General features: G+C 48.1%; 1 protein-coding gene across 1 annotated transcript in view; it reads left to right on the forward strand.

Moving 5' to 3' along the window:
* BSN (bassoon presynaptic cytomatrix protein) overlaps positions 1-26,439 on the forward strand; it is a 94,480-nt gene that overhangs the window by 20,587 nt on the left and 47,454 nt on the right. The window contains 1 exon segment of the mRNA XM_050904597.1: positions 3,038-3,437. Coding sequence (XP_050760554.1) covers positions 3,038-3,437 — 400 coding nt within the window.

Here is a 26,439-nt window from a genome sequence, read left to right on the forward strand (position 1 = left end):
TCAACAATTAGGGCGGTGTGAAATCAATACAGCCCCCATCAAACGGGTGAAATCCTGCCTTATCAAGACATCTCAATCTAATTGTTAACGAGCGATCTAGTGGCATTGGGGGGAATTCCTTTGGAACTGGTTAGCAGCCCGATGCTAGTCAATATTTTTATCAGTGATAAAGAAGGCTGTAATGAAAAAAGGGGATGAGCTGCACTTTGGACTTGTGTAACATCAAAAAAAAGGGTTCATAGATGGGTACAAGACATGCAAACATTGGGGCATCCTAGCAAAAGATGCAACGAGTGTGGGCCTGCGTCTGATTCCATATGACTATAGTCATGTTCTTTTCTGGGGCGTCTCTCCTGTATTTAGTTACTGTATTTGACAGACCAGATGATTCCTTCTGGTCTTAAAATTTCATGGACGTGTTCAACTGCTGCTGAGAGCAGGATGAAGATGGTGCACGGCATTTCTTTGCACCTGAAAAGGTGGAGGGAGCTGGGAGGGAGCTCCATCCCAGGCTGGGAGAGCATCTCCAGAGCAGCACTGTCCCGCCGGGCAGCGAGTGCCCAACTGCCCTCCTCCCTGTTCTGCACCAGGAATGATGCTCAAGGCAAAATAACAGCACCTTGTGTATTTTTTCTCATGGGTTTTTGCTTTTTCAAGAGAGCCACAGACTCTGTTTTGGGTAAGAAACGTAGTGAACTTGTCTGTGCCTTGTGCGACAGCTCCTCTTGACGGAGCGCAGCTTCAGAGGTATGGCGCTCCTCACGTTGGCTTGCTGCAAAAAATTCACTAAGCAAAAAATTCGCTCTTTATTTAAAGAAAGGTACTTGAACTGAATAAGCCAGACTGCTAGTACTACTAATACCAGCTGCAAAAATAGGTGGTAACTACTAATATACTGCTAAACACTTCCGCTGTGGGTAGCTGCTGGAAGTTTTTCCCATTTTTCACTGAGCTGGGAAGTGAAACCGTGGTTGAGTGGTATTTCTGTAGTCAGAGCCAGTTTGGCGTCAGAATTCCTACTTGGTGGCAAACATTTTTTTCATATCAAATGGGAAAAAAAAATATTTGAATTTTGAAATTTGCAGTGGAATAACCATTCTCTTGTTCCAAACAACAGTTATTTGACCGTATATACATTAATCTTTTCAAATAATTTTGTTTCAATGTTGTTTAATACACCATTAGGATAGTATGTATTCTAATACATAAATGCTGTTTTTACAAGAATTAAATTTAAGGAGAGAAAATGCATTTTGCTTTCCGACAGTACTTTCTGCCGGTGTCTAGGACTGAGCTCTCCCATCTCCACCAGGTACGGATGCCACATGTTTTATGGGGCAGCAGCTTTGCAGCCCTCAGCATCAGGAGGCGAATCCCAATTCTGAACTCAAGGGCGTCAGTATTCATGATGGAAGAGCCGCGCGTGCAAACCACACTTACTGCAGGTGTCTTGCCGCAGGGCCAGGGGCGGTTTGCTCTTTAGTCTGGAGCAGATCAGTTACTCCCTTATTGCTTTGCTTTATTATTATTGTTTGATTCCTCCTTCAGAAAAGTGGGTTTCAATCTGCAGCCGAAAAATATTCCCAAAGTGCTATTTTAATATTTATTTTCATCCGACTTCCTATTACTGTGGCAACATGCACTTTGAATTTCATTAGTTTTATGCATTTAAGTTCCCATTTTAAACCTTTATAAGGTCAGACCCTGCTTGGGTAAATCAACAATTTATTAAATTTGAGTTTCTGAGTAATACTTTTTCTTAAACAGCTGTAGCTCACAGGTAGCGAGAGCATTAGGGCTTCTGCCTTTTTGAGAAATATTTGTGGATGTTATTGATACGCATGTCCACCAAATTATTCTGTAATTACAGAAACATCTTCCATCGCAGATTCATTCTCACGCAGTCATGGTCCGTCAGCAGCACGTTGCAGGGTACCTGCACTGAAATAATGTGGGGAGTGGGGTGCGCGGGATCTCGTGCCATGCTCTCCAACACAAGGACTCAAAGCTTTTGCAGCTGAAGCCACTCCAGAGCTCCCTGGGGCCACCGGACCCTCTCCCTGAGTTCTGGGGTGGCAGGGGGCACACGCTGCAGGGTGCCGAGTATCCTGGGCAAGCTATGGGACTGCTGCCTGACCAGGAGCGGGTGCGATGCCAACCTCAGGATTGCTCCTTCTGGGCAGCTGGGGTTTCACAGGGAGGTTTCAGAGCCCTGTCCTGGCGACCTGATGCATCCCAGCTGGTTTTCTGCCCAACCAAGACTCACTTCACCCAGAAGAGGGTTCAGCTGGGGGGCAGCCAGCCCACGCAAGCCCCTGTTCCCCATGCATCTCGCTTTAGTAACAATTACTAAACCAGAGCTGATGCCCTCTCTCTTAATTTCCCACTGCTGTGGCCCCTGGGAAACAAGCCCTCAGTTGCTTTCACCTGTGACTTGCACAGGGGCAGCTTGACAGTTGAGAAAGTATAAGTAGTTCTCCTGCCTCCTTTGGGCTTCTGGAGGGGTTTTCCTTCCATAAATAGGGCTCTTTGCAGTCTTTTTGTTTCACAGCAACTGATAAAAGTAGGTTGTGAGAAGATGGTTTAGCACGCGTTGGCCATCTCCCTGCAGAAGGGGCCCCGCAATCTGCAAACCAGAGTTGCTGCTGCCTCTTCGAGCACCCGTTTGTGCTGGAGAAGTGCTAACGGGGAGCCCTTGGCTGGCAGGAGGCTGAGCAGCCCCAAACTTCTAATTCGCACTTCATGTGTGACTTTCCCACTAAAGTTCAACTTGGAATACACCGAATAATTCAATTACATCTCTGCTGCTGGGTTATGTAAGAGAAAGCTGAAATTGCGCCTCGTTTCATAAGGTAAAGCGTATCCTTCTGCTGATCTGAACAATTTCCCTGGTTTGCAGTGTGGTTTCACTGTGCCTCCTTGGCTGAGCTGGGACTTCGGGGGCGGAGAGAGTGCTTTAGATGTTTTCTACATTGACTGGCATCATTTGAATGTATTAAACCTGGGCTTATTATGTGCATTTTATATGGTGTTTCAGCACGCCGAGGAGACCGGAGCAGCTGGATCAGGCCGCGGGCCAGCGGTCAGCATCACCCTCCCTCGCACAGACTGCACCCAGCTCCCAGAGCCCCCGGGAGATGAGGGGCCGGGGCCAGCCCGGGCCACCGGCGGAGGGACCGCAGAGGATGCTGCAGGTGGACGCCAGGAGCCAGGGCTCGGGGAGGTCTCCCTCGCCATCACCAGACCGGGGCAGCACCCCTACCTCTCCCTACTCGCTCCCGCAGATCGCCCCCCTCCCCAGCAGCACGCTCTGCCCCATATGCAAGACGACGGAGCTCACCTCCTCCCCCGGTCAGCCAAACTTCAATGCCTGCACCCAGTGTCACAGCAAAGTCTGCAACCAGTGTGGCTTCAACCCCAACCCGCACCTCACCCAGGTAACGCCTCCTCTTCCTCGGGCAGCCTTCCCGGCCGGTTCAGGTGGGTGGTGGGGTGGCCGCCACCGAGGTTTGCAGGGAGAGGTTCTTGTTTTCTCCAAGCACAGAAGTTGCACCTTTGCTTTTGGCAGCTGCAAAGCATTGCCCAAGAGCAAGGGCTCTGCTGGTTAATCAGGGAATAATTGCAATAATGTGAGCTTTAATGAGATGGGTGAGGTAAATTAGTTAAAAGGAAATGGTTAACCACCAGAGAGATTCAGTCTCTGTTGCTGAGACCCTAGAACGCTTGGCTGAGGTGAGGTCTGTGTACACAAAATTGTCCTGAAGTTGGAGCACTCAACAGTAGGAGGGGAGCAGAGGGGTTGCTGGCAACCCCAAGCTGTTGAGCATCTTAGACCCTGACTCATCCTAGGGGATGATGTTTTGGTGGTGGATGAGTTTCAGACAGCATCATGCCCGGCGGCAGGAGAACAGTGTGAAGAGTCGTGCGCAAGATGGTGCCTCGCTGGGGGAGCGTTTCGTGGGATGTGTGAAATGGATGTGCAGGGTTCCCGGGGGCGGATGCGGCAGCGGCGGTGAGCGGGGGGTGCTGGGGCTGGCTGGGATCTGGGGCTCCCCGTGCCAATCTGTCAGGTCAGAGACCCCCACACAGGGTGGGAAGCGATGTGGATGCTTTTTGCAGCTGTTCAGAGCCAAACTGTGGGGATTCCTACTCTCAGGCTTAATAACAGAAACTTTAAGCCATGCTTTGGAAAGCCACTGTGCCACTCCAGTGTGTGAGAAAACAGGATTCAGGCACTGAAGTCCTCTGGGTACCCGCGTTTTATTACCAGTAGTTGTTTCTGCTAAGCACGCAACGCTTGCTCCTGACACCAGACATAGCAGCTTCTAAGCATCGTTGTTTGAGAGACACTCCTGCCTTCCAGTCCCTTTTCCCAGCGGAAGGAGAGTTGGGGTAGCTGATACCCCTGGCATAGTGAGACGTAATTAGCTGGGTACTGCTTTTGTACCCTTGTAAAGAGGTATTTACCCCTGTGAAGGTCAGTATAAGCTCTCAGATCTTAATAAAAGACCCTGAGGTGGAAATCCAGGCTCCTGCAGGGAAATGCCATGGGTCACTTTTCTGTTTTGCTTTTAAAAAGATTTGCCGAAGATTTATTTTGTTGTCCAAGTATTGCATTGAAAGTTGACCAGCTGCTCTGAATAGTATCAGTTAACCAGCAAGCAAACAAAAATGTACCAATTGCTCGGCTTCTAGTCAGCCTGGACCTTGCCTCCTCTGCCTTGCCCCAAGAGCTTCCCCGCAGTGGGCTCTACCCTGAGTCTCTCTTGCAGATACCCACGTTAAAATTTGTGTGTGCACAGAGTTTCTGCCTAGCATCTCCAGGCCATCTCTTAGCATCTCTAGGTCTCTACGCCCTCTGAAATGTGATTGACTGTGGAGCATTTTTAAACATCAAAACAAAAAAATTGGACCCGGGGTGAAAAAAGATGTGGTTTTTTGTTTGTTTGTTCTGAGTTTAATATGCATTTCAACAGCAAGCAACCTTATGACTTGTAAGTAGGTCGTTGAGGGAGCTGGGGGATGAAAACAGTTGTCCAAGAGAAGTGTTTGCAGCTTGTGTTGGCAGCCTGTGTGATGGGCTGGCTGGGGAGCAGCGGTGGTTACTGCCATGTTGAAGGGTGACTCACTTTCCTCAGCATAATTACTTGTGCTGCTATTCCAGAGTCGCATAGAAGGGTGTCTGAAGCAGTCTGATGGTGTTAAGGGTTAACGGGAGGCAGCGTGGAGGTTGATGGTAGGAGCCAGGCTGGAAAGGACCTCCAGAGGTCACCTAGTCCAACCTCCACTCACAGCAGAGATCAGGCGAGGGAGCTCCGGGCTTTATCCACTTGGGTCTCAGAAACTCCCAAGGATGGACGTGCCGGTCCCACCTGCTCCACTGCTTGACCACCCTCGCAGGGAAAAACATCCATCCAGTCTGGTCCCTCAAACCCAGCAGGTGCTGCAGGGTGGCTGCACGGTATTGCTAATGAGGTGATTTATGGGGTTCTATTTTCCATTTGCATTTCCCTATGAATCTATCTTCATGTGAATAGTTGGTGTTTCTACTTTGTGCTGCGGTAGATACGGATTTGTAACTTCTCTTTCTGCTTTCAAGGCTCTCTAGCAGGATTAAATAGTCAAAAATATCACATTTCATAAGAAAACCAAACCCAAGGAAACCAAAATTGTGTTTTACTTGGTACGTGCTCTCCTGCACGATCTGTGGGACTGCCAGAAACCGCAGGTGTGGCGAGGTGGGAACTCAGTACTTGTTTGGTGTGATGATTTCTGAAACCGGTTTTAGAGCCCGGTTTTGAAAATAACGTGTTTATATAAGCTTGATGTGTCTTTTATTTTTTTATATATATACATATGCTATAAAATAGCTTTTATATATCTATCTGTGTATATAAATAAAATAACAACAGACTTAGTATATGGGCTGTAGTCTGTCATGCTCCATCCTGCCACTTACAAATACCACGAGCAGATTTTTCAGAGGGTTAACTGTACCTCCTAGCAAAACACCTTAACTTGATAATTAGGTGGTACTCTGCTCAGAAGCATGTACCTTCCTTTGAAATATTATTTTTCTTTGTCTTTTTTATTTTATTCCTTTTCATGTGGCTTGATGGTCATTTTATCTTAAAGGCAAGTAATGAATTTCCATCGTGACGAAGCGGTTGGCCTCTGGCATCTTGAGTTGATCGCTTGCTGAGCAAAAGAAAAAAAACTTTTTTGTTTTTTTTATTTGCTGTCTTTTTATTCCTTTGAGCACCAGCTCATTCTTGTTTCACAAGACTGGGCAAACAGAAGTTCCTGTCTGCTGTCGGTGTCGCTCAATATTTTACATGTAGATAATCATATTCTTCCCTCTGTTCATCTCCGCGCTCCGAAATAACTGCTGTCATCGTTTTCAATTTGGTCGTGTGCTGGCGTGCTGGTTTTCTTGTTCATTCACTTATTCCTGAAGGTCAGTGCTCTTGCCATAGACGGTTATTTTAAGCGAGGGGAAATGTGAAGCAGGGAGCTATGATGGCACCATTAAAGACAAGAAGTTATGAAATAGCATGGTAGAATGTAACAGTTTGCTTACAGTCCTGTGTAGGAAATAGGTTTTTGAATGGAGATGGGTCATTTTAAATGCAATATTGCGGCCCTAACTTTCTAGTAGGATTTTTAATCTCTCATTAAAACTTTTTTCTAGTTTTTCTCTGTGTTGTCTTTGAGGGTTTTTTTGGATAGCTTGTTCTGCAGGACCGTACTGGCAATGCTGTCATCTCCTCCGGGGGGGGATAGCTCGGTTTCAAGCCAGTACAATAGGTTTAGAAAATCCTCTTTTTATACATCTTTCACTTTGTAATGCCACTCCTGTGGCTTTCGCCTGACTGATCCTGCAGCATGTTCATCTGATTGGATTTGCTCTGTTTGGTATCATAAGGAGTAACCTGCAGGCATCCTTTCTGCTTCTCTGGAGTTTTGAAGTGCCACTGCACATTGCTAATCTGATAAATTAATTTCTTCTTTAGTGTTCTCTTAAAATTTGTTGGGTTTCTTTTAATTCATTTCCTCCCCATCCTAAGTGCTAAACCGAAAAAACATAGAACTTGGGTTTGATTTTAATCAAGAGCAGTGGCACAGCATTAAAATATGTGCTTTAGTTAGTGCTGAAATGAAACTCAAAATGTCTGGCTGCCTAATAGGTTTGCTTGGAACCGTTTGGGATTATAGAAAATCTTTGCGTTCTTCCTTACGTTTCTATTGTCCTTTTTTCCAATTTGAAATCGTGTTCATCAGATGCAGTTTCATAAGTATTCAGATGCACACAATAGATATTTTTTCCCTACCCTGAACAAAAGGAGTATATTTATACATGTATGTTCCTCACCAAATTACTTTCTTTTTGAAGTCCCTGCTTTTGTCCCCGAGCCATTTTGAATGTATTCGCTGTATTTGTGACTGTACGAAGTGGTGATACTTGTTAAACTTCAGTTCTGGCCCACGTTTTTAGCTCTGCTTAGGGAGATTGAAGAGATTCTTTGTACTTTTTACATTATGAATACAATGTAATATGAAAATATGAAATATTTAAAATATTTGAGAATAAATCTGTTCCCTACGTGCTCCGTACCATGTAAGATCATCGCCAACCTCTGATCACGGACCTTCAGCAAGTGAAATGTAAAAAGGCTCAGGGAGGATTAAAAACTTGCTAGCTGGTTTCCCAACAGTGGTCAGGGTCGTTTGTCAGGAGAGGAAGACCTCTCAGCAGCTCTTCAGTTATCTGTAGCGGGAGGAGATATCCACAAAAATCATTTAAAGTTTTTAGGTAAATGTTTAAATTGTATGAATGGAAAATAGACCATCAGCTGAGGAGATGAGAATGAAATAGTGTAAGTATGAATGTACAGTGTAGGGCTGTATTTATCCTGTTGTAACATAACAGTAGATGGCTTTCTCTCAATAGTGTAAGAAAATTCGGGTAAAGTGGAGCAAAGAAGAAGGAGTTAGGGGAAGCAGAGCATCTCTGGCGGTGGGAGCGGGGCTCGTCAGCGCTGGAGGGATGGCCTTGGTCCAAAGTCTTCTCCAGCCCAGCTCCACCAGCAGGAGCGGTGCCTGCCCGCAGCATCACCTCATTCATTTAGCAAATGACTTCCAAAAAAAAAAAAAAAAAGACCAAATGTCACAGAAATTGTGAAGGTGTTCATATGCTGCTTTTCCTAAGAGCCCATTTCTCATTTGGTTCGTTGTCTCAATTTTATACCTTGCAGCATGTTAGTGTCTGATTTTCAGTAAAACCTGCCGGGTTTGTGAATTAAGGGCACAATCTGAAGTATAAAGCCTTCAGGAGGCTTTAGCTTGGCTAGTGACCACTGGTTCAGCAGCCCCGCAAGCAAAGGGCTTTGCTTAGGGGTGCCAGGGGGGTTATTAGATCTACATTAAAACGATGGCCATTATGAATAGCAGTAAATCCCTGATCTCTTCCTCTCATCCATCTCATCTCCTGCCTGTCGTTCACTGAACGTCCAAACATTTACAGGTCTCTGATGCCCGCTGTGTAAGCGTGGGCAAAAATCCCTGTTGGCGTCAGTGGTTTTACCCTGGGGTCTAATAGATGTTAAAACGATTTGATGGGGAGTAGCTGGGTGCAGGTCCCTTGTGGTCTGGGTAGCCCTGAAGTTGTTGGAACACGACTGTAATTTATGTTTCTGTAATTTATGTGGCTTGAAGCCATGTTTTACAATATGTTGTGCTCTGATACGCTGTGCCATTGTTCCTGGGTGTTAATGTGGTGGTTTCTGGAACGCTGGCCGTGTCCAGCGAGCACGGGGGGACCAAGGGGTGAGCACTGGAGGACTGGATGAAAAAGGGTATCTACTTGCTGATAGATAATTAAACACTATTTTTATGAGAGATTTAATCTCCCCTGTCTCTCTCTGCCTTTTCAAACAACTGAAGTGGTCCTTCTTCTTGGCTCTTCATTGAGAAGCTGCGGGGTGATGCTGGCATGGCACCTCCTAAATTTCGAAGTTTTCTCTGGGTGCGTCAGCTCCGTGTTTGATTTAGCTCTTTGCAATGGGAGTGACGACAGAGGAGGAGCTGCAAGATTACATTTACACGGTCTCTTCTCTTACTGAACGGCAAAGCCAACAGGGTTTTCTCCTGCCCTTGGGACCTCGCTGGCTATTCATTTTCCTGGCTGTGAGGCAGCCTCCAGCCTCAGCTGTTGGCGTGCGTGTAGCACTGCATCTCAAAGATGTATTATTGTGCTCGTGCAGAAACGCGGGGCTGTATGTAGAGATTATAGTTCCCCCTCCCCTTAAAGAATGGGTGCTGGGTCTGAGAAATACTGGATCTCAAAAAGCAGATCCTATAGTGGGGTAATATTTAACAGTAAGTGTTTCTCCAGTCTGGCATCCCCCAGGGGATTTCACCCCCAGGTGTCGTGCTCGTGGTGGCCATGGTGGAGGAGTGGGTAGCTGGGGAGGTAAGGCTGTAGGGCTGGCTGTGTAAGCGGCAGTCCTCCCTTCAGTGCACCTTTCAGCAGGTTCAGGAGTGTGGTTTTTTTTTTCCTCCTGTGATCAGGTCAAAATCCAGGAGGCCTTCGGGCAGGCAGGATTTGTGTGCTGCTGTGGTGTTAGACAGCTCTTTGTGTCTGTATGTGGCAATGTTGCACCCCATATCCATCAAGACCGCCAAGTTGCTGAGTCAAGATGCCCATTTCAGGATGATTTCTCTTTTGAGATCATCCTTCTTCATGATATAGCTGTGAAAAATAAATCTGTCGTTAGTGTGACGTTGCAGATCCAGGAGAGATTTTCCATTGGATCAGGCTGCGCAATAGGAGAGAAATGCAAGTTTTATTCCGATTTGTTGTTTGTTTTTAGCAGAGCTTCAGCCAGCAGTGACCTGTATGCGCCACGTGTGATGGTGTTTGCAGGAGCCAAGGCTCATCATGGCTGCTGCCTTCTCGTAAGGATGCAGCTCCGAGAAGCCCCTGCCCGGGCAGGGATGCTTGGCCCTGTCTGCTGCCGTGGGGCAGCTCCCGTCCCTGGTGCTCGGGGTTAGCATCTGTAGCGTGGGCTGGCCGGGACCAGCGCTCGCTGGGGATGTGCCACCTGAAGAAGCCCTACAGCTCTCTTCAAGAGCACCTTGTGAGCTAGGCACTAAAAATATGCTGTTTGTGATTGCAGTGAATATTCTGTGGGGTTTTTTTATGGTGAGAAAATACTGATAGGAACCTTGAATTTATCACCCTGGACCAACAGGTTGCGTGTGTGTGTGTATTTCCCGCATTTTAGCGCTTCCTCACAATTGCACTTCACCTCTTAATCCCCTTATCCCTACGCCAAGTATCCCAGCCTTCATTTCATCCTGTATCTGCAGTGTTGCAGTGAAGGATGCTTCTGTTATCTCTTGGTTGGACTTTTATTTATTTATATATTTATGCTCTTTTTTTAATGGGGTGATTAGCACCGAATAAAGCAACTAATACGAAGCTGGAGAGTAGCATACTTGTACTTGCTGAGGCTTTCTACGTATAAATGACTCGTTTGCCTTTTCGGCCCCTGCTGCAGCCCAAGCAGGGGCTTCTCCCAGCCGTCTGCAGTGACGTGCGACTTGTCTGTTCAACAGATCGCAATTTAAGTTAGAGCCAACAACAAAAAAAAAAGCTCATGAGTAATTCTGGCTGTTCCTCCCAGTATGCAGCCTTTCGCTGCGCTCTGCGTAGATGATTCAAATAATGCAAAATTCACTTGCGGAAAATGTCAAAAAATATCTTGGCTAAACAGTTCTCCGTGACTAATGGGGCTGGTGTTGCTCACGGTGGCTCCCCTCTGCTGATGGGTGGCTCCGATGAGCTGCGGCAGCAGGGACCCGACAGTGGGGACACACAAGGGTCTGCAGTGGCATGTTAAATTGTTTGGAGGGGACGGGAGAGCATGGCTTCCCGCATGCCGGAGCGATGCTGCGGTGGAGAGGGGTAATAAAAACAACTGCAAGTAAAGATGAATACTTCTGAGAGATGGAAAGTGGCCTGCTTTCTTCTTGGCATCTTCTGTCGCTTGATAAATACCAAGCCCAGCAAGCTGCACACGCTGAGCCACCACCGCCCTGCGTTGTCCTTCCCTCGGTACATTAAGTTACGGCAAGCTGTTTGCTTGGACGAGACATGGTTTTCCTCTAGCTTTCAACTCGCGTGTCACTTTATCATTAAAAAGAAAAGCAAGCTGAGGATTGGAAGCAGCTGTCAAGCTCTCCAAAGCAGAGCAGGGTACAGAGTCAGAGGCTCCCCATGTTTCCGAAAGCTTTGCTGTGTCTGCTCCTTGCTTTCAGTTCCCTCCCCTGACGTCCCCGGGCAGAGGAATAAGATCATTGACAGCCTGTGGTGGTGGATGGAGCTATTTTGCTCACACGGATGCTGCTCAACGTTTTCCTACGAGTCGAGCATGTGAAATTTCACACGTGGTTGAGTGTCCCTCTGCATCCCGCTCACCGCACACAAAATATCCCAGAGAGCTGCAATTGCACAGGGCTTTATAGCCCTCGCTTGTACGGTCTTGTTTGCGATGTGTGCTTGGTGGTAAAACGCTGTGCTGCCTTCGGGGAGCACTTAGGAGGAAACTTCAGGCGCTTTCAGTGCCTCGACGGGGATTGAGTTAATCCCAGCTGAATTAATTCCTGTTTACCATCTTTCTACAAGCAGCAGAGAGCAGGGTGGTTATAACGTGGGGTGTCAGACGCTCTCCGCTAGCACCCACGGTGCTGTCTCGGGGGCTGCGTCTCCGGTGCAGCAGAGGGGTGCCCAGCGGGAGAGCCCCGGCGTAGGAGGAGACGCTGTGATGTAGCTCTTCCCATCGCGGCTGGTAACGACGTACAAGGTCCATCTGGTCCTTAAAGATAGCGGTGCTTGGCAGAGGTGGTGACATCTCGGCAGCATCTCTTTTGACCTGAATTTTAGCCGATCACCGTTGCTATTTATAAAGCTGCGTGGGCTCCCATCACCAGAAACCAACTTGCTTCTTCCTAACCCTGTCTTTTGTCTGCTTCTTGGCCGTGGTCGCATTTAGGTGTTAAAAAGGGATTTGCATAGTGTGGTGGACTGAAAAGGATCAGAGATTTCTGAAAACAGCCCTGTGAAGGCAGTAAGGTGTTTGTGGGACAGTGGTTCGTGTGTGCAGAGGTGTTCCTCTCCACCTTAATTCAAGCTCGTACAGCCTTGCTTCCGGACCTCACTCTCCTGTCGTACCCAGCTCCGCATCTCGGAGACATAATACGCAGCCATGCTCCTGGGCAGCCCTTATCTGAGGGGGGTGTGGTGCTAACTGGACTATGAAAACTGGTTATTTGAACTCTGATTGAAATGCTGTTTTATCTAGGCTGTAAACCTTTTGATCAAGGACAGCCGAAGGGTGGGATGTTTCAGTTCTGGATTCGGTTCATGTTGTAAATAGGCTGTGCCGTTGGCTTGGCTTTCTGCTCCGGGTGAAATCAAAGCCAAGTTGTTGGAATGGCTCAATAGGGAAATCCAGAGAGCGAGATGTGGTCTTAATGGGATGGGAGTAGACTATGCAGCAGGTCTGTGGGATTAAAGGTTTGTCAAAACGAGTTAAGGCATGGACATAACATGGCACTAAACCAGCTGGAAGTCAGTTTTGAAGATTGAAGGGCCAGTGCATCCCTCCCCTTCCTCCCTTGCCCCCCTGCCCTGCCCACTTTGATGCCCATCTCCTGCATCGTAATTGAGCCCCAACTGCTTGTGCAGCAGCCCTGCCCCTGGGTTGCGGCTCACGAAAATCCCCCAAGATGGGAAGAGGACTTAACATTGACTTTTTGCTCCCTCCCCACCTGCTCTGTCAGCCCCTTGCTTTGTCCAGGCTATGGGGTGAGACTGGCCAGACCCTTGAGTTGGAGACCTCCATGGAAGAGACCCAAGTGGTGGGCAGGACAGATATACCTATCAGTCTTATGGAGAGAGGAAGTTTTGGTGCCCACCTACCTCCAGCTGCCCTCTCCCCCTTCTCACGAGCACGACAGTATTCCCGTTAGACGGAAACAGAAGCACAAACACTTGGGCTCATATGTTCAGCAAAGCCCAGATTATTCTGAATCATCCAATATCCTTATCAGAGCGCTACAGACGGTGCTTGCATCAGTCACAGCACAGGCTAGCGGAGTTGGTGGCAGCGCTTTGCCTGTTTTAGTTGCCACAAGCGAGTAGCTATTTGAAGCCCTATCCCCAAAGAGCAAACGAGCTTGTCACTGCACGTAACTCAGCTTTGCAAGAAACGTGGGCTCAGCAAGCGTTCCCTATTGAAAGCCTGCCAAGGATGCAAACGTATAGGGGTGCACATGTAGTGCAGCAACCAGCTGGGTGTGCCAGAGTGGGGACACTGCTAGGCTTGGCTCTGGGAATGGGAACTCCCCTTGGGACTTTAGTTTGGGGTTTTTTTCCCCTCTCTCAATTGCAGAGTACCCCGACGCCTAAAGACATGGCGGGGGGCGGGGGGGGGGAAGCTGGAAAGGCTGGGTCCCTGCAATGCCTCGGGTGTGGGGTTCCTCCAAAACCAGCTTCATCGTGGCTCTGGGCCGCACATTGGTTCTGCTCAGCCCCTCCTGCGCTCTCAGAGGTGCTATATCGTCTTTCTTCCCCGGCATCCCATGTTTCTCCTGATCTCCTGGAAGGCACTGCTTGCTGCTCCTTCCCCCTGTGAACAGAGTATGATGCCCAGTAGATAAAATACCAGGTCTAGTGGGAAGGTCTGGCTAAAAACTAGTCATCTGTGCTAAAATTACCCTAGGGACCTGAGGAAGAGTTGAATTACCTGAATTTCTGGATTCCTCAGAAATAATGAGCATACTTATTGTGGGGAGAGGCTTGCCCTTGAGCATGCCTGCCTCCGTTTGCCTGCGATGGGCAGTACGTACTCTACATATTGCAAAACCTTTCAAGCTTCAAGAAAAGCGAATACCCTTGGTGTTTGGTGGAGCATGGCATGCTAATGCAAGACCAGCGGTGCTGGGCAGAGGAGGGGCCCCCCCAAAAAAGGTGAGGCCCAGTTAAACTGAGCCCTCCTACCCAGACGTGCTGCTTTCATCTGTCCTGAGCAACCTGCCCAAGGGACCTTTGGCAGGCTGGGACATGAGTCCTGATTTTTTTTTTTTTTTTTTTTTTTTGGAGTCCCAAGTCAGTACTGAGATGCTGGGCCAGGCCAGCTAATACCCTGAAATTCGTTTTTACAAACTCTACCTTATGTTCTGACCTGCCATATTAATTTTCCAGATGATGTGATTGTGGCTTTCAAATTGGAGAGCGCTTTGAGAAATATTACCAAACAGGCATGCTGCTGCTGCCATCTGTCTTTGAGCTGCTTCTGGGATCCCATTACTTGCTCTCAGCAGACGATCGTTATTGCTTTATTGAATTAGGAGGAAAAAAAATCCAGCGACTTCTGAAATATTGTTTTCCATAACTAATTCCAGGTGCTAAATTCTCGTTGAGACCCGGGGGACGTGTTGAAATAATGCTTTATGCAGATCCTGGGCATAAAGTTTTTACAGGTCTGCCCAGAAAAGTCCCATGATCTGATAGTTTTGAAGGACATGTCGTTTGGAGGGCTCTGAACAGCTCCACCACCGCTGCATTAAGTGATCTCAAAGCCATGGCACCCCAACCAAGAGCCAACATTGGGCGCTACCTTACTTTTTGTGAAAAGTGAAGGCTTCATTGCCCTTCCTGATGGTTTTGGCCAGCTCAAGCTGTTGCCCCAAGTCCCCCTTCTCCAGCCAACCCCTTTTCCCATGTCTTCCAGCTGCAGGCAGTTGCCCCATGCCACCCAGCTTGCATCCCACCGGGAGGTAAAGATCTCAGCATGGCGAGACCCTCTCCCTGGGTCAGTGGGTCGCTGTGCACTGATGAGCAGCATCCCCCAAGGTGATGTTGGTCGTGCACGGTGTGCATCCCAACACCTGCTGCATGCCATGGTTCAGACCTGCTTCTTCTCCTTTCCTTTCTCTGCAGAGTGCCAGGAGCCAGCCCAGCCAGGCAGGGGATTAACACCAACAGACAAGGCTGTGGGCAGATAAAAGCTTATGGGAAGGTGGTATTTATTTGAATGTAAAATGTTTTTCCCCGCCCTGGTGCACAGGTCCTGCTGGTTCCCTCTTGCCGGCCAATCTGTCCCTTTATCTGCCCAATTTAAGGCAGTTTGGGTCTGATTGCTCGTGGTTGGCACGGCTCCCACCGTTCAGCTGGAGGGTTTGATGCACAACACTTGAAAATCAGGAGTGAGACCTCTCCAGCTGAACACCCGAAAATGAAGGGAGCAGCGATTGCTCCTGCTATCTTGCCTGCGAAAAATGCCCTGCAGATCAGAGTCAGTCCCGTGGCTGGTAATTACACTTGAGTCGCCTGGGTTTGAGGCCGGGGCACTGTGACAATATTTATTGTTTCTCCCCAAAAGGGGTTTCTAATTAGCATTGGAGCAAATCAAGGGGGGTGAAATCAGCTTGAAGTGTACGGTTTGCTCCTCTGTAGTTGCCTTTCTGTCTGGATGGACACGGAGCGGTGTTCCCGGAGCACTGCAGCTTGCATCCTTTATCACCCAGTCCAACGTGCTCCTTGGCTGCAGCGGCAGCACCGGTGGAGGGGACCCGGCATGGAGGTGCTGGGCACATTTGGCACCTACAGACGATGTATTGAGCTATAGGGCTTGACTAAGAAATGCTTTTATAGAAACTGTGCACCTTTTTAGAAATGTCGTGCCAGAGGCATAGGATGGCTGCCGGGAGATAGCTGTCTGTCACAGCTGTGACGCTTTAATCAAAAATACACTATTTACAAGTAAGAGAAGCTTCCCCCCCCCTTGGCCTGACAAGTTAATTTGAGATTTCATTAAACACTGGTCCACTCCTGCAGACCGAGTTGTTGGCTGTGATGGTGTGGACGGATGCCCTCGTCAAGGAGCTCTTAAATACTTTGTTCAAATGAGCAACTTGATTTATTCCTCTGGTATTTATTGCTTGGGGTTGCATGCACCACTGTGTCCAATACATTTCCATCTCTCTTTCCATCTGCTCTTTGCAGCCACCGGTGCTAGAAATGCTGCTGTAGCTCAGCAGTGGGAGTGCTGTCTCAGCAAGGGGGATGCTCTCCGAGCACTGCGGGGTGCGATAGCCGGCTGTGCGGGCAATAAGGGGCTAAAGGCAACATTAAAATAGCAGTTGACAGTGGCATGTTTGCACAAAAAGGGTGTTCGTGAGAGAATTCTTGCACGGTGGGTTTGGGGTTTTTTGTTGGGTTTTTTCTTGTGTCGACCCGAAGCTGCTGCTGTTTGGAGATCTTTCAAAAAAAAAAAAAAAGCTAAGAAACCCAAAAAGGCAGAGGAAAAATTTGCTGCTGGGGTATTTTTTTTAAACTGAGTGATTTCTACTTGAATTTTTTTCTCTAACAGTGTCTGTTTTTGTAATCAAGGACTCGGCCCCTCGTTTGAGCAGAACGAAACTAGCTTTCATTGTAAGCTTGCCCAGGGTTTTAATTTGGGCTTGAGGGGTCCCAGGCGGGTTGCTCTGTGGTGATCCTTTGAGCCCCCCCATCAGGAGGGCAGCAGAGAGCTCCCCTAATGGGGTAACTTCAGATTTTGGCTTGGGTGATGATAGAAGAGGCAGCCTTACGAATAGCAGGATTCTTTCTGATTAAGAGTTTATTCACCTTTCTGGGGTGTATCAGTTTAGATCTCCATGATAATAATGACTTTAGATCAGCAAGCAAAAAAATCATGATTTGAATGACCAATTTTAATCTTGCTTTGCAACTAGCTTTTTTTTTTTTTTTTTTTGAATACGGTGATTGCTGTTGTAGACTGGCTTGCAATTAAGTATCTCCTTCTTAGAGGGTATATAATGGCTATAAAACCCCAATTAACAGTGATGTGGCTTTACAGGTATCTGTTCAAATTCTAATTGTTTGCAGATTTTTGTGTTAGAATTGCTATATTTTACTTAGTAGATGATGACTCATGAGCTGGGTCCGGGTGCATTTGGATGGGGATAGGAATTCCAACACAGAAAGCCTATTCTAATTTATTAAAATAGGTAGCTGGTGACGGGACAAGCTGTTTCTGGTGTTTATGGCCATACTTGTAAGTCCGTTTCAGGCGCCAGGGCCACCCAAGCGGGTCTCTCCAGGAGAAGGCAAGACAGGAGATGGGTATGGAGGCAGATGGTCTGTAGGCTGCTTTGCTGGGACCATGCAAGGCTGAGCTCCTTTCATAGCACGTGGTCCTCCAAAGCTGCCCGAGCAGCTCCTAAAAGTGCACAGAAACTGTACCTGGAAGTGCAGAAAACCATTAATTGGGTCTGAAGGCCATGGAGGTGCCATGGAGCCCCAAGGAGATCAAGACCAAGAGTTCTGCAGCTTGAAGGTGGTGGCCGGTTGCCTCTAGGAGACATTTTGCCTGTTGTGGCCTTGGTGCTGGGATGTGCTTCCCCCAGTGGATGCCTTCAGCAGAGAAGCTGTTGGCAGACTGTTTTTACTGAATAAAATAGCTGCTGTTCAGTGTTTGTGGTCTGTAGGATGACAAGTAATGGACTTAGACTGCAAGGAAGATTTAAGTTAATATTTTGGGAACGTTTTCTAGCAGTGAGGATTGTTAAGCCAAAGCCCCTTTATTCCCCCTTTTGCTGCCCATCCAGTAGATCCACAACTGATGGGAAGTTTTAAAGACCAAATTAGACAAACATCTGTCGGCAGCGATGCAGGCTTGTTTGATCCTGCCTGGGGGCAGAGAATAGAGCCAAAACCTTTCAGAGGCCCTTACAGCCCTCTCTGCTTGCTGCTGCTGAACACCGGGGCAAAATCCCAAAGCCTTTAACATGGGTTTGTTGGAGGGAAGCAGCAGCATAAACAAAATTCAGATGCAGGAGCATCTATTGGAAAAAGCGGGGAGTGGGGCAGGGAAGGGCAGTGCTGAGTGCCCAGGCTGGAGGAAATCCACCAGCGCCTCTCGTCTGCTTCTCGGAGAGTCATTAAAGATGCTCAAGGTTTATGATAGGGCCCCGAGCCCTGTGGGAAAGCCTTCTGCGTTTGTCCGGCGTCACTGGAGCCCGGAGGTGGTACCTGCCCCTCTTACCGGTCGATGTGTGGTTGGTACAACATTTTTCCCAGGGCAGTGCTCAGCGCTGCGGTTCATTACCCCTCTGCCATGGGAACAGGGCTGCCTGGGATGGCTTCATCATGGGTTTAGGATTAACCCTCTTTCTGGACAACTTCCAGGTCCCTCTCTTGGGTCTCTCCTATCCGAGTGTGGTAAGTCCTGGCTGGACGGCACCTTTCTTTCCCCTGCCTCCTCCGCGAGGTCCTGAGTGCCGTCCCTCGTGATAGCCCCGTCAGGCCTCCATCCTCCAGTGCACTGCGTCCCGCTGTGCTTCACTGCAGCTCTTAAGCTCCAACACGATTATCTAATGAAATTCCTGGAGAAACCAGTACGGCCAGCTCCTGAGGAGGGCTGTGTGGGACACCCAGCAATGTCCGGACCACGAACAGAAGGGGGTATGCGCTGTGCCTATCTCCTCCCAGGTGCACATCCGAACTTTGTGCCTATTGAATTTGTTCAATATTTGCATCTTCTGAGCAACACAATAACCCAAATGAAGGTATGGGCTGTCCAAGTGATTTCAGGCAAGATCAGACCTGCCCTGGGCAGCCTTGCGCTATTGCTCCTTTGGCCAGCGTTTGGTAACAAGCCGGGGTATCTCGGGATCATGGCATCTGCTTGCTTTTCCTTTGCCACAGCCATAGATTTGTGTTTCATAGATTGTGTGGCTAGCTGGATTATAAATTATTCATGGCAGGGAACTTATCGTGTTTATCTGGAATAATTGAGCAATTAAATCTGTTTAGGTATGTAAAAAGATTGTGCAGTGGCTTGTCTATCTTCAGGCCTTAAATTCTGCAAGAGCATTTACTACATATTTAATCCAGAATAATAATAAAAAGAGAAAGGCAGAAAATACATTCTGCTTTGATGCATTGATCCACTCCGATATGTTCATTTGCAGAAGTTGTTCATTCCAGCGGGTTCACTCATAAATACGTATTGGCCCAGGATAAATGAGACCTAACTTTGCTCCTTCAGTCTGGAGAAAACGTGAGGCCATAACACCTGGTCTGTGACTCTGTCTCTGAAAATACTTTGGGCTATTTACGCTAGCACCAGGATTGTCTTTATTGTTTAAAAACTTCTTTCCCAGACGCTTGCTACTGGGTCAGAGGATCACGATCCTCTCTGCCCTGACTACTGCTGTACCATACTCAGATGTTGATGCTGCCAAAGTAAAGCAAAGTTTGGGGGGTAAAAGGACCTTCAGATACTCAAGTGTCTTTAGTGCCTGAGCTACAGCCATTATCTCCTATTGCTGGAATTGTCCAGGAGGGTTCCCAAAGGAGCCACAAACTCATGGGCAAGGCTGCAACAGGGACCACGCATAACTGAATAAACGTGGAGCCATGCAGTAAACGAATGATGATTTTATTCTGTGTTGCCAATAGGAAACTGGACTGCTTTTAAATTAATCTGTTATAAGTCTCTTTATCGAGAGCAGCCTGTGCTCTTTATAGCATTATAGCTATGAATTGCATTGCTGCTGTACATGGTAGCCACTTTGCAGCCAGAGAAACCCCATGGCCTCATGTATTTCTCTGCTTTGGGCAGGAGGTACCAGTGAATGGAAAGTTTTGAGCTCCTCCGCTCCCTCCCAGGCTGCTATTTTAGTTCTGCAGAAGACAATAAGTGAGCAGGACCGGAGGCTCCTGTTACTCTGGATGTCCGTCCTTTGGCTGGTGGCAGGGTGCGGGAACAGCAGCAGGAGGAGGCAAAGCAAGCCATTAGGCTTTCCTTGACCCAGAGGGCTCGTGTGGAAGTCCTGCGTTACGGAGCGGGAGGGGACCTGGGGCTGCACTTAGAGCACGTCGGCGTGCAAAGCTCAAGAGGTTAAAACCTGGGGTGAGCTCTTTGCGATCCTCCCTGACCAAGCCCGGGGGACAGCATCCTCTGAGCACGTACAGACGTCCAAACCTTTCATGCGCTCCTGCGGACAGGGAACAAAGGCTGTCTAAACAGGAGCTAGTGAGGCAGCAAATTGCACAAGAAACCTTCCCTAATGAACTGGAAGGCCTTGTCCCTTCGCCTCGGGCGGTGGCACTGCCGGCGTGCTTAGCTAGGCAACGCCTTGCTTTGTGGGGGGGGACCCACGCTCCGGGGGGAGCAGAGGAGCAGCGCTGGGTCTGGCGCTGGAAAGGTTTCCTCCTGTCCATCTACTTCTCTCTGCCAGCAAGGGCGAGTGGTGAAGAAGGGGATGCTTGCACTTACCAAGGAGCTAGCAGCTTGATCGGTGCCTTAGCCATGGGGGATGCTACTGGGGTTGCACCGTCCTGCATGTGATGGCAGATCAAGGTTAGTTGCAAAGCTGTTCAGCCTGCGATTGTTTTCTTTGAATGTTTGCTTCATCTCTGTGTCGGTGGCTGCGTGGTGTGGGTAAAGATCGTCCGAACAGCAAGGTGCAGGAGTTGGAGGTTACCTTTAAAACCCAGAGGGTCTGCAGAGCCTCGTGTGGGTTAATGCCTCCTGATGCCCTTTAGGAAGAGGAGAAGACTTGCTCTAGCAGCCTTCGGTTAGTTTGGGGAGTGCTAACTAGAGACAAGGAAACTGGTTAAGAAGTGACTAATAGGGTGAAATGGCACTGTCTTATTCCACAGCTATATTCTCTGGACAAACGCGGTGTCCCATCTGTTATTTGCAGTGAAAGAGATGAGTTTGGGGGTTGGTTCCTCTTGCTCACCAGCAAGCGAGCAAGTTGATTATTCTCTGGCAAGCATTAGCAGGGTGATTACTGATGGCTTCTGTGGCTTCCCCTTCTGGGCAGGAGTGCTAAGGACTAGATTTTATTTGTATGGAGATGTTTGAAGATAAAGATGAGCATAAGGTGGCCTTTTCCAGAAGTGCCTCGGTGACCAATTCCTCTGTCAATTAAGTGCTGAAACACTCCTAATTGCACAGTTCCTCTGGAGCCCTGGGTTCTCCTCAAACTGTGCTTTAGATTTGGACCAGGAAGCTTCAGCCCACACTGCCTGCGTGCTTGCATCCGCCTCCTCTCCACCTGGATGCACACGTGAATTTTGGTGATGTCTTGACGTGCAGCATGGCCGCGGACACATGACAGCTCCTGCACCCTGGGCCGCTGATGGTCCTCCAGAGGTGCCTTAGGAGACTTCATCTCCTGACGTTATCTGTTCCCTCCCCCGGCTCAGACCCTGGCTGGTACACACCACGTTGCAGCCTCCCACGGGGTGCTCTGCAGGCTTCTCATTTCATTTGCGTGCAGGCTGTGCACTGATCCAAACAACAGGGGCTGCTTTTCCTACCCTCAACATGTGAGCTTCGTGGCAAGCTGTCCCTGTGTTTTCTGTAGGAGAAATCAGCAATAGTTCTGCTTTAAAAACCAAACCCAGAACTTCGGAATAAGATGTATATTTGTATTTGTCGTACGCTCCACCAGCCAGTCTGAGATGGCGTGGGAAGCCTTCTCCACGCGGTACCTTTAGTTTTTTCCATACATCAGCAGCTCTTCCAGGATTTGCTGAGCTTTCCCTGCTCTCCTACAGCCATTCCCACCTCCTGCCTTCCCAGCAGTATCCTAGCTCCCCGCCGCAGCTTGCTGTTCCCTCTGTTCTCTAGCCGAGGGCTGCCTTCTAGTACTGCCTCTTCTCTTGGATCAGGATGTTGCTTTAATTGCAGGGTACGTGGCTTTGGCAGATTTCAGCGTGACATGCCCCCCAGAGAGCTCCTCTAGAGCGGATTCGGGAGGCATGGAGGGGAAGGGACATTTTGCTGACTGGCTGATTTCATGAGGCGACGGTTCTTCATCTGCAGGCAGAGCTGATGAATTGAAGGCACGTAAGGACACTCTCAGGCAGGTCACTGGCAGCTCTCGCAGCTCTAGGGAGGGGCCAGGCTGTTGCAGTGTTCCTCCAGGATAAGCCAGTAGCACCCATTAATGAAACCCTTCTTCATCCAGTCAGCAATCTTGGCATTGAGCCTCTCTATTAGCCTGATTAACACAGTACCTTTGTTACCCACTTCCAGCTTTGGTTATTTTTATACTCATCCAGTCCTGGCTGTACTGGTGCCTGCGAAAGGCAGAGGAGGGAGCTGGGACCCTGGCCCTGGGGTGCGTCTCTTGGGGGTCGGCTTCGTGAGAGGTGGCTCTGGGGCAGGTGCCTGCTTGGGGCTCTCGCAGTTGAAGAGCTCCTGCCGAAGGCTTGCTGTCTTGCTCTTCCCAAACATGGGTGTTTTTCAGGATTTTCAGTTTTGTAGAATACTAAATACACAAGTTTTGGGCAACTTGGAGAAAACCCACGCTCCTTTTCTTCTCTGATTTTCCATGAACTCGGCTTCTTGTTTTTCAGTTAGTTGTGCACCCTGTTGTCTCACGCCAGAGGAGGAGGATGGGTTGTATCTTCTGCTGAACAAACCTCCTTTGCTCCATCCTGTTCAAAATGGTCAACCTTGGGTGGGATTGACCACGCTTGACTCGATGACTTGCGAGCTGTTCTTCCCAGCCTAAAATAATCATTTAAAACAAGTCAGATGGACTGTGCTCCTGAAGTGCCCGATGGCCTCTTCTGATACAAGGTCATATAGCTAACAAGGTCAGATGGGTTTGGCTGCAGTGAGGTGTTGTAAATGGGTAGAGCTGGTGAGGAACCATTCAGTCTCAAGTCTCCAAAGGCTTAAATATGGTCATCTAATGCTCTCCTCTTCTTTTTGGTTTTATTATTTTTATGTAGTAGGATAGCATCCTGGGTGACCTCCAAATGGTCCCAAATAACCAACCCTCAGCAAAGACAGAATTACTCTTCATTATAATCCTAAATTTTGGCTTGAAGAGATCTTGGACGTTCACTTAAGAAGTCTTTCTGCTTACAGCTCATTTTAAAGCTTCTTCTGTCTACTGCAAAGGCTGAACTCTATACTTGAGATACCTTTAGAGCTGTATTGTCTTACGTCAGGAGAACAAAACAACCTGCACACTACCAGCGCTCCCTTGCATCTCCTGGTAACAAATGCAGGGGACGGGCTGTTTCCACATAGTTTCCTAAAATAGGTGGTGTTAGAATAGCTTTAGAAGCCTTATAAACTGAAGCTGTCTCTATCGTTTCAGATCATTTTTAACTGCGTGCTTTTCTTGGTGTTTTTCTAGAGGGATCAGTAAGCTGCAGCGCACTGGGATGCTTTTTGGTCCCCCATACCTGTGCAAAACCTTGCTCTCCTGTACTGCACCCCTCTGCAGAGGGTCAGGATCTGGCCCACCATGCCTGTGCCCATCTATAATTCTATCGGTGTTTAAATCTGCCCTGGGCACAGCCAGCATGTGCTGTGTATATTCCCGTTATGATTTTTTTTTTAAGGAAACGCTGATTGGAAATTTTTCATTCCTAATAGGATTTGCAAATGGTTGGTGCTCGCAGCTGCAGGACGGCATCGAGAGGGGGAGGCACATCTGGCAGCGGTGACCCCACAAGTGCTGTGGGTTGCAGACCCGTCCGCACATTAGGGAATAGCAGGGTTTGGGACGCGGGTTAGAGGAATAGCCTGGGATATCGCAGGGGTCTGCGGTGGGAAGGGTAAGGCTGGTGGTCGTGGGTGCGTTGGGCGCTGCGTTTGGGGCTGGGGCAGGTCAGGTATTGGATGCAGACATACCAAATGTCGGTACAGATGGGATGGTTCAAACTTTCACAGCTTTTGAGATCAGTATGAGTATAAAATACCCTATAGATGAAAGGCCCGCAAGCTTTACCTCCCTGAGTCTTCTGCTGAGCCCAACAGCATGTGTATAATTTGCTTTAATGGTTAGAAACATCTGCTGTTAAAAGTGATGCTTAATATATTTGGCTTCCATTTCCAGTCATTAGTTCTTTTTATGCCTTTTTCTGCCTAATTAAGAACCTTTTAGTACCTGATATTGTTTCCCCTGAATGTGCTGCTATATCGTAATCAAGTCACTTCTTAATCTTCTCTTTGATAAACGAAAAAGATCAACCTCTTTAATTCTCTCATTTCAGACATTTTCTGCATCCCTAGAATCATTCTTACAGATCCGGTCTATATCTCCCGCAGTGTTTTACTAATCTCCTTAAAACATTGGTGTGGAACCGTTGAGGGCTCTGGAAGGAGTCCCTTGGTGCTGGAAGAGGAGGCTGAGCCACTTCCTCACTCCGACCTCCAGCTCCAGGCTTCCCGCATGGAGCGAGAGCAGGTTTGCCAGGCAGCAGAGACTCATCTTCATCAATATTTATCATTTTACCAAAACCTGCTGTGTGAGTGGTGCTAGCCACAGTGAGATGAAGACCTTACTAGAGAGATACCTAAGCAGTGGTGATTCCTTGTTGTCTCCCACATCAGCCAGGTAACTAGTCCAAAATCCATTTAGCGTATTCACTATTCATCTTTTATAGTGCTTTTTTTTTGTCAGCATGTCATGCATTACTAGGTCAAAACACCTTTTGGACATCAAGGATATTGCTTCTGTGCATTACTAATATCGAATGTGCAGAGAATAAAATCAGGTTTGCTTGCCATGACCTATTTTTCCTAAAACCACGTTGACTGGTGTATATGCGTGTCCTTCAGTTCTCTGCTGCGTGAATCCAGCGCTGCCTTTCTGTCTTGGACAGATGTCTGGCTAGCTGTCCCTTTCAGGCCATACCTTTGCCTTCTTGGATATGCGAGCAGAAGACTCTTCCAGTCTTCTAAAATTTCCTCTTAAAAATGAACATCAGCACACAGCAGTTTTCTTAGCTCTCTTAGATCTCTTGGATACAAAATTATTCAGATCTGCCAAATTTAAATATCTTCTGGTGCTAGTAGATGTTGTTGAATGTTCTTCTCGATTGCTAATAAGTTGGAAACGCTTCATCCTCATAATGAGCGTTATCCTGCTTCTTCCCAAATGTTCGACGACAGTAATTACAGCGCATCTGCCGTATCTGTCTCATTAACAGCTCTACCATCTCCATCCAGTGATGGACCCCTGTCCTTTCTAGGGTGGCCTTTGTCCCTAATGCCCTCAGTCAATCCTTCCTATTGCTGCCCAAGAGACTTCTTCCTGAAGATCCTTTGTTTTCATACGGTTTAAGCGCTTCACTGCTGCTTGGTTGACATTGGTGTGCTGAGCGCCAATATTTGCTGATTTTATATTTCTAATGGTGCCTTCGGTTTTGCACAGCAGCCACCTTCACTTTTAGCCAACCTCGTTTGCTCTTCATTGAGGCATCAGCTTGGTTTCAGAGCCATCATCTACATCCCCATTTTCTTTGTATTTTTCAGCATTTCCCCCAGTCAGATTTCCTGGGGTGAAGGAGGTTAGCATGCTCTGAGTAGCCCGTCTCAGACTATTCAAGAGAGCGCAGTTTTACCTCCCCTTATTTTAGGGTATAACGGTGACTTCAGCATTCCCACAAGGTGAGCTGGAACTAGAGTTTTCAATAATGTTGGGTTTTTCTCTTCTCACCGATAGGCATTTCGTGCTGCAAGTTACCCAGACTGTTAGCAGTGATGAGGAAGCAGTAGGATAAATTATTCTTTTCATATTCTTGCCCCCTATTTCTCCGCTGTTTTCTGAGCATCTTTCTCCTGCATGATGAGTCTGCAGGCAAGAGGAGGAGTGTTTAGAGGACGGTGAGGCAAGCCAACCGAGTGGTCCGCTGTTTCATCTATTTCTGTGGTTTTTTTGCCCAGTTCTCCACCAAATCAAAACTTTCAGGGGTTGGATTGGTAAAAAATTTACGCCCAGGCTTTTCTGTCTTCCTTTCTTTTTCTTGGGGTAAGGATGCTTGGCAACATAACTTGGCCTTTCCGCTTTACTGTCTTCCCTCCAGGATCCTTTAAGTCGTCTTTGATCTGTATAATCCACATGTTGTGTCATCAGTTGCATCTGTAGAGGCTGGTCAGGCAATTTGTGATAATCCCAACTAAATTTACATTTCAAATGGATGTTCTGGGAGCGCACGGCCCTGCTGTATTCCCTGCAGCTTTCTCCTGCTCCTCAGGACAGACGTTCCTCAGCAGTTGCTCACCAAGTCACTGAGAGCAATTTGATGGTTTCTATCCCATCTGAAAGCCCCCTGGCTTTTTTTTTTTGTCTCTGGTTGCATAAACCAAGTTTATTGTGGAAAGTGAGAAAGCTCCAATGATCACGTTGTTCCCCAGCCCTGGGCTCAGGAAGATCCTGGTGGGCTTGTCCATGAGCCGTATGCGGCTCGCATGGCCGCGGGACCCGGGGACGGTACCTCCCGGTGCCTGGGGAGCAGTTCTCCTGCACAAGCCTTGGCCAGGGGCAAAGCGGGCACCGTGCGTGGTGCAGGCAGGGGGTGAACCAGCAAAGCCAGAGCTGTGA

The sequence above is a fragment of the Gymnogyps californianus genome, chromosome 13, assembly GCF_018139145.2.
Source record: "Gymnogyps californianus isolate 813 chromosome 13, ASM1813914v2, whole genome shotgun sequence".
Lineage (NCBI taxonomy): Eukaryota > Metazoa > Chordata > Aves > Accipitriformes > Cathartidae > Gymnogyps > Gymnogyps californianus.